Here is an 8625-nt window from a genome sequence, read left to right as displayed (position 1 = left end):
AAAAAAAAAAAAAAAAAAGCAGCGCGAGCTACCTCAAATATTTATTCAGCGTTTAATTTATCTTCTCATGTCGCCGATTTTTACCGTGTCATCTTTTCATTTTCTTCATCTTTTCCCACCCCCACTCCCACCCACGAGTGGGGGGGGGGGGGGGGGGGGGGGGCGGTAAAGGATTCCCTCCGCCAAAATAAAAGCGCAAAAACAAACAAAAAAGAAAACTCAAATATTTATTTATCTCAAATGAGCGTTGGTGTTAGCGGCCGCGGACCCCCGGCCGTTTGAAGACGGCGGGCCCCTGATCAAGCACAGGGGCCCTCATCACTTCATCCATTCATCCTCTTCAAAGTGGCGCCTGTCTTCTTTTATTCTTCAAACGCGTGCATGCGTGGGTCTTAGGGAGTCTGTGTGTGTGTGTGTGTGGGGGGGGGAGGGAGGTCTGTGTGTGTGTGTGTGTGTGTGTGTGTGTGTGTGTGTGTGGGGTAGGTGGTTGGTTGGGGGGGTGGGTGGGTGGAGAGCTTAGTGTCTGTGTTGTATGTCTGTGCGCTTGTGTGTGTGTGTGTGTGTGTGTGTGGGTGGGTCTGTGTGTGTGTGTGTGTGTGTGTGTGTGTGTGTGTGTGTGTGTGTGTGGAGGTGTAAGTGTGTGTGCCTGGATCTTAGAGTGTGTGTGTGTGTGTGTGTGTGTGTGTGTGTGTGTGTGTGTGTGTGTGTCCGAAGTATAAAAGGTTTTGAAGGAAAAGCAAATGACTACCTGTAAACACCTGCCCTGATCATTGAAGCATGTGTGTGTGTGTGTGTGTGTGTGTGTGTATGTGTGTGTGTGTGTGTTAGTGTGTGTGTGTGTACGCCCATGTGCAGGTGTTTGTGTGTCTGCTTGTTTGTGTGGTTGTGTGTGTGTGTTTCTGAGTGGGTGCTTCTCATGTTAACTCGCAGACTTGTGAGATGTAGGAAAGAGTGTGTTTCAGACGGAGAGACAGAGGGAGAGAGAGAGAGAGAGAGCTGTACGACACTAACTCAAATAATATTTGTTAAGTTAAATGTATGTGGGAAGTTCCCTTCCCCCCCCCTCCCCACACACACACACACGCATACACACACACACAGACTCTCAAAGCTCTCATCAATGAGTCCCAAGCATTCAGCTGCCCCCTTTACCTGTGAGTCTTTGAAATATGATTACCTTTGAGCTTCTGAGAAGTACCCCCCCCCCACACACACACACACACACAAATACACGTGAAATATGATTTGCTTTGAGCGTGGATGTACAAAGTCTTTGCGATGAAAGCGACACAAGGGCGTGCGAGCAAGACTGTGAGAGTTCAACAGACAAGAGAGAGAGAGAGAAAGAGAGAGAGCAAGAGGGAGGGGGGCTAAAAAGGGGGCGAGAGTGTGGTGCGACGCGTTTCTCCCCTCCCCCCCCCCCCCCCCCCCCTAACCCCCATTTCCTGTTGTGCCCCTTTTCATCTTCCCCCCGTGTCGAGGAAACAATCATCACTGACTCATTGATACCAGACAGACCAGACGAGTTGATACCAGACCGGCCTGACTAGTTGATACTAAACAGGCCAGACGAGTTGATACCAGACCGACCTGACTAGTTGATACCAGACAGACCAGACTAGTTGATACCAGACCGACCTGACTAGTTGATACCAGACAGACCAGACTAGTTGATACTAAACAGGCCAGACGAGTTGATACCAGATAGACCAGACTAGTTGATACCAGATAGACCAGACTAGTTGATCTAGAAAGACCATACTAGTTGATTCCGGATAGACCAGACGGGTTGATGTTAAACAGACCAGAGTAGTTCATCCCAGACAGACCGACGAGTTGATACTAGATAAACTACATTAGATCTACAAAATGTATAGTTAATTAATTGATACTAGATAGACCAGACGACTTGATATTAGATAAAGTAGATTCGATCTATAGTAAGTAGCCTTAACTAATTGACACCAGATACCAGACGAGATGATACTAGATAGAAAACTAGACTAGTTGATACTAGACAGACTACTACACTAGCTTACACTAAAAAGACCAGACTAATCGATACCAGACAGACCCGACTACAAACACACACACACACACACAGACACACACACACACACACACACACACACACACACACACACACACACAGTGTAAGGATACGGTACTCCCGGAGTAGGGCGAGATGTCGGCCAGATCCTGGAGGTCTCCGCACTCAGACTTGATAAGCGCCAACGACAGCCCCTCCTGGTTGCCATGGTGACCAGGAGGGGAGGAGCCGGAGCCCTGCTGCTGCCGGTGATGATGGTGGTGGTGGTGGTGGTTAAGATGGCCTCCGCTCATTCCCGCCATCTTGGATCTCAGGCTGACGGTCTCGCGGACGAGGTCGATGGCGTCGGGGGAGGTCCTCATGTGGTGTTCTTTGGGGCCCGGGTAGCCATGGTGATGGGGCCCACCCACTCCGAGGGGCCCCTGAAAGGGGTACCCCATGAGGGGGAGGGGGAAGGGGTGGCGGAAGGAGGCGGGGCCAAAGCCGAGCGAGGCGGAGAGCGCGGATTGGTGAAGCGAGGAGGGGTGGTGTTGGTGGTGGGGAGGGGGCAGGGCTTGTTGCTGGGGGGGCGGGGCCAGGGAGGGGGCGTGGTCTGCGGCGACTCCGCCCTTTCGCACCACCAGTGACAGCGCCTCCGTCTGGTCGTTCGGGGGCGGAGCCATGCCAAAGGGGGAGGAGTCTAGCGGCATGACGTGGGTGTCGCCGCCGCCGAAGCAGTGCAGCCTCTGATTGGACGAGGGCTGGTAGCCGCCGCCGGGGGGGGCGGGGGGAAGGGCTGAGGTCGCCCCCCCCCCCCGTTGAGGGCCAGGCCGAGAGCGCCGGCGAATCGCAGCTCGGGCGCCATTGCGGCGAGTGGGCCGTAGAGCCCCGCCCCTCCGCTGCCGCCACAGGAAGGGGAGGAGTTGGACATGGAGGAGTGGGAGGAGTGGGAGGGAGGCGGCGGTGGCGGCTGCTGGGACGGCGGGTGGGCTGCCGCCGCTGTCGAGGGCGTGGCCGAGGAGGTGGGCGTGTCGCCGTGGCAACCGGGCCGCCCGCCCCCCCCCTGGGCCCGCTTGACCACGCTGTCCACCACCTGCGACACGGCGCAGCTCAGCTCCTGCTTGAGGGTCTCCGCTAGGTGCCTGCCGCCCCCACCACCACCTCCTCCTCCTCCTGAGGCTGCCGCCCTCCTCTTCCTAGGGCTCCGCTCCTCCCCGGCCGCCTCGTACTCAAGCTCCTCCTCCTCCTCCTCCTCCTCCTCCTCCTCCGTCTCCATCATCATCTCCATCTGCATCCCATCCGGCCCCCCGGGGCCAATTAGGGCCCTCCCCCTCAGGATGGCGCGGGCGCGGTCCAGGAACACGCCGGGGTCAAGCTCCGCCCCTCGGTTGTCAGGCTGATCGTCGCGGCGACGACTGCTGAGGCTGTGGCCATGGCGACGCTCCTCCAGGCCGTCCGATCGGAGGCTGTCTGCTTCGGAGAGATTGCCGTCGTCCTCGGCCGCGCCTCCTCCTCCTCCTCCCCCTCCTCCTCCTCCAGCTCCTACCCGGCTCCCCGGGCGCTCCTCGTTCTCCTCGTGCTCCTCCTCCTCTGTCTCCGAGTCGTAGATCTGGTAGAACTTCTCCTGCAGCTGGCGCAGCTGTTTCTGTAGAGGGGGAGGGGTAGGGGGGAGAAAGGGGGGAGAGAGGAGAGAGGAGGAGGGGGAGAGGGAGGGAGAGGGGGAGAGGGGGAGAGAGGGGAAGGAGAGGGGGGGAGGGAGGGGAAGGAGAGGGGGAGGAGAGAGGGGGAGAGAGGGGAAGGAGAGGGGGAAAGCGGGGGAGGGAGGAAGGAGAGCGGGAGGACGGGAGAGGGGGGGAAGCGGGAGAGATAGGAGGGGAGGGGATAGGGGAGGGAGAGGGGGAGGGAGAGGGGGAGGGAGGGGGAGAGAGTGATCAGCACTGCTGCCCAGGCACTCAAAGCGGATAAGATACGCTTACATTTTACATTCAGGGCGTTTAGCAGACGCTTTTATCCCAAGCGACTTACAGGCTGTGTCTCAATTCGAGGGACGCATCCTTCGAAGGACGCGGTCTATGAAGGTGTGGCCTTCGTAGACCGTGAATGCCGGACCGAAGGCCGAACAAACTTTTTTAAATGAGACGGTCTGCCCTACGGAGCATTTCCAGTTTGCGTAACAAGACCGCTGCGGTTCAAACCGGACGGCGGAGGAGAAATATGGAGCAGTTATATAATAATTATATAAAATATAACATTAATTAGTTTAACATTATATGGCTCGTGTTAATGTCAATGAACTTTGAAAATAAAGCTACAAATTTAAAATAGTCCCAACTTTATTTTAATGTAAAAAAATGTTTTTACCTAGTTTTGTCATTAAATATGTAATTTGCTGCGACGCCATTTCTGAAAAAATCCAACGCGCAATGAATCTTGGGATACGTTGGGCCGTGAAGGATCCAGCCGGTGGACCCTTCAAATCCGGGAAAAGAAGGCTGCGTTTCTCGGCCGCATTTGAAGGAGCCTTCGAAATGGGACAGCCTTGACGCGCCGCTGTGACGCAAGCGTTTTTCAAATGCAGCCTTCGAAGGATACGTCCCCTGAATTGAGACACAATAAGTCCATTTGCCAAAAGGTCTCTCTCTCTCTCTCTCGCTCTAGTTAAAATTGTCCACTAAATGACTAGCATTAAGCGTCTCACATAAGTCAATTTGTCAGAAGGTCACTCTCTCTCTCTCTCACCTGGTCTGAGCCTGATTGGACCCTGGGGCTGGGGGAGGCTGCACACCTGCAGCTCGTTGACCAATCAGAGTGCAGGAATCTCTTTTTTCTCTGACGTTTACATTCAGGGTGTTCATCAGACGCTTTTATCCAACGAGCTTAGGCCTCGATTTCGTTGGGGACGAGTACGAGCTGAATTATTTGGATTTACTTTGTTTGAGCTGCCAACCTGGCTTGGACAATGAATGATGTATTAAAGGGGACATATTACACCACTAGGTGTGAGTGTGATTTGCCATTACTAGCCATTTTGAAAATGTGCAGCTTCTGACATCTAGGTGTCCACCTAGATGGGTGCTGGATAGATCAGCCTACCAGCCTACCCAGTGGACTGTAGCAAACGTTGCTCATCTATCCGTCACAAATCTAGGTGGACACACCCACTTGTGATGTCAAAAGGGGCAGATTTTCAAAACGGCTTGTAACGGCTAATCACACTCACACCTGGTGGCTTGTCGTGGGACCTTTAATACCAATACTCTCTGGCTGGGATGCAATGATGAGGCATCAGACAATGAAGTCATTTGAGCCTGAAAACATAGGTACAAACCAGCAGACCAGGTTGCTAGTACCGTAGACAGTATCAGAGCGATAACCTGTTGAACTAAATGGATGTGGTAGGCTACACCACGGGAATGCAGCTGCAGACCGCTGCCACATTAATAAAGGCAAGACGCAATATTTATTGCTTAAGATTTTCTGGTGCTATGGCGAGGTCTTTTGTGTTTTTTTTAAGGGGTTGGCTGTTTTAACTCATTGCAAATGATGTTAGCCATAGCCACCAAGTAGCCTAACTTACCCACAGTTTGTGTTCGTACAGTGTTGGGTATAGCGGAGCTGACGATAGTGGGAGTCTGTGGAGTCAGTCTCTTGTTGACACAAAGTGACTTTTGGTCATTCTAGCTTTGCATGAATTCTGGAATAATAGACCTCTGAAGAATATGTCCCGCCTCCGAGACGCTGGTTCCCTCGGTCAAATGTCAATGGGAAATAACATGGTGTTTTTGAATGATCGTACATAACAAACTCTCTAGGTGGCATCCCCTACCTGCATGTCCTCCAGCTGCAGCTTGAGCTGACGTCTCTCCTCCTGTCTGAGCTCCTGGCGAGAGCACACCAGCTGGCTGAAGCTCTGCTGCTGCTGCTGCTGCGGCAGGCGTTGCTTCCGCTTGTTCTCCCGGTATCCCTCGCCTCCTGCTCCTCCTCCACCTCCTGCTCCTCCTCCACCTCCTGCTCCTCCTCCTCCTCCACCTACTCCAACACCAACTCCGGTCAGTCGCGACCCGGGAGAACGCAGCAAGGCGGAGACGAAGTTCCCGCCCCCGTTGTTGATGCTACGGTTGCCATGGTTACCGCCTCCTCCTCCGCCGCCGTCCTCGTGGCGACCACCAGAGCGCGCCGCCACTAGAGGGGAGTGGCTCATGCCCCTGATGATGTTTTCGACTCGCGCTCGCTTGGCGCGCAGGTGCTCGTCCGGCAACCTCTCAAGGTCGAAGACGCAGAGGGGCGGAGCCAATGCCGGGGGTGGGGCCGGAGCGGGAGGAGGGGGCGGAGCCGGGAGAGGGAAGGCGGAGGAGGAGGAGGAGAGGGGAGGGGCGAGGGAGGGGGAGAGAGAGAGGCAGCGTGACGGGCTCTCCGGGTCCCGGGACGAGGGGTTGGAGCAGACGTCGTCGTTCTGGGTCTCGGACCCCCCGCTGGAGAAGGTCCCGCTGCCCTGGAGGGGGGTGAAGGTAGGGAGAGAGAGGGGAGGGAGGGAGAGGAGAGAGGAGGGGAGGAGAAGGTAGGGAGAGAGAGGGGAGAGAGAGGGGAGGGAGGGAGAGGAGAGAGGAGGGGAGGGGAAGGTAGGGAGAGAGAGGGGAGGGAGGGGAAGGTAGGGAGAGAGAGGGGAGGGAGTGGGGGGGGAGGGAGAGAGAGGGGAAAGGAAGGAGGGGAGGGGATGGACAGGTCGACAGATATGTACGAGTTAGGTGACTTGAAGTGAATTCATGATTGTATTCAGGGTTTTTCCAGTGGCTGGGGCACTGACAGATTCTGGGTTCCAACCTAAATGTCTGCGTATCCCTAAATCCCCTCAACAGGACACCCTTACCCCCGTTCCTCCACCGTACACCCGGTGCTGGTTCGGTGTTGGCTCTACACGCCAACTCCCCAAGAACCAGTGTGATTTTCCACAGACTTTAGGGCTAGGGTATAGAGCCACGTTGAACCCGTTATCCTAGCAACGCGTCAGGGCGCTAAAATGAACGCGTTAAAATGACACTAACCCAGTACTAAACACTGGCTCTTGATTCTGGTAATTTAAAAATTATAAAAAAATTATCTGAATGGGTCAGGGTGTTCAAATTTATGCTAGAATTAACGTTCAACTTAATGTTAGATTTAACGTTAAAATGAACGTTAAAATTTACGTTAAAATCGGTGGTGGAAGCTAGGCGAGGAGTTAGCTATGAGGGTAGGTAGCTAGGAGGGTAGGTAGCTAGGAGACTAGGTAGCGAGGGAGCTAGGAGGCTAGGGAGCGAGGGAGCTAGGTAGCTAGGAGGCTAGGTGAGGAGTTAGCTAGGTAGCTAGGAGGCTAGGCTAGGCGTGGACGTACCTGGAAACCGGAGTCGTTCCCGCCGTTCTTCCCCATGTTGTTCTTCAGCAGCTGGGAGATGATGGTCGCCCCCGGGAACGCCATCATGGCGTCCTCGTACGAGTTGTGCCTCTTCAGAAGCTTCCGGAGTACGTTCGACTTGTCCGCCTCGCCGTTAGCCACCGCGGCTGCAGCAGCGCTTGCGGCGTCTTGCTCGGAGGACGTGTGCGATTGGCTCATGACGTTGAAGAGGACGAGGGACTCCCGGGCGCCGGTCACCGCCGTCGTCGTGCGCTTCACCCCGATGTCGACGCGGCGCCGTTTGCTCTGTCTGCTCAGGAGGCGGTCGCCGTCATTGTCAGGCATCACGCGGGGCACCTATTGGGGCATGGCGGGCCCCCGTCCGGCCGGAGGGGAGAGGGGGCGGCCTGCGAAGTAACAGAGTTAAAAACGTTAAAGAGTTAAAAACGTTAAAGAGTTAAAAGGCCCTTTGGAGCAGTTAGAGGCCCTTTGAAGCAACAGAACTATTTCCTCTTTAAATCAAATAAATGCAAATTATATATATGCTTGTATATTTAAATAATTTGGTTTGAATTGCGTTGGGGGCTCATTTAAAGTTTGACGTTAAAAACGTTGGGAGCGATGTGCACGTTTAGGAGGCTTCCTTGCAGATGTCAGGACAGAGGAGTGGTGGGGGGGAAGCTGTGAGGCAACAGGGATTAAATAGTTCAAACATTTGCTTCCGAGCAAAGTTACAGAAATCTTTGCTTGGATCCCCGATTTGAATTACTGATTCAATTTCATTTGTTGATTAACTGTAAATAAACCCATGGATGGATAAAACTGGAAATATAATCGTAATTATAATTCTTTTCAACGTTAATAATTTAGAATTTCGACTTCAACAGGCACTTATTGTATGTTTGTACATCCAGGCACTTAATGTATGCACTTATTGTATGTTTTTCTCAGTTATAGTACTTAGTAGCATCTTATCTTAGCTATCTTTGTTGTGTACAGGGAATGGGTTAACCTAGTGATTGTTAGTGCTCGGCATTTGGTTCTATGAACATCCTCACTGTATCAACAGAGATATATTGTTGTTTCTCTTTCTCCTGGCAAATGTACTTATCTTAAGTTGCTTGGGATAAAAGCGTCTGCTAAATGCCCTAAAAAAATAAAGTAAAAAAGAATAAGACTTCAAATAATCAAACTCAAACCTACAATTATTTTTTATCAAATATCG

The 8625-nt window shown here is 53.2% G+C and overlaps 1 protein-coding gene across 1 annotated transcript in view; it reads right to left on the bottom strand.

Moving 5' to 3' along the window:
* LOC307076874 (prospero homeobox protein 1-like) overlaps positions 1-7745 on the bottom strand; it is a gene marked incomplete at both ends in the record, with an annotated part of 29375 nt that extends 21630 nt beyond the window's left edge. Inside the window, 5 exon segments of the mRNA XM_079738093.1 lie at positions 2164-2811; positions 2813-2845; positions 2847-3674; positions 5856-6521; positions 7401-7745. Of these exon segments, the coding sequence (XP_079594219.1) occupies positions 2164-2811; positions 2813-2845; positions 2847-3674; positions 5856-6521; positions 7401-7745 (2520 nt within the window).
* Positions 7746-8625: the final 880 nt, after the last annotated feature.

The sequence above is a fragment of the Pollachius pollachius genome (genome assembly GCF_949987615.1).
Source record: "Pollachius pollachius genome assembly, chromosome: 6".
NCBI classification, from domain to species: Eukaryota; Metazoa; Chordata; class Actinopteri; order Gadiformes; family Gadidae; genus Pollachius; species Pollachius pollachius.
This window is presented reverse-complemented; position numbering and strand designations above follow the sequence as displayed.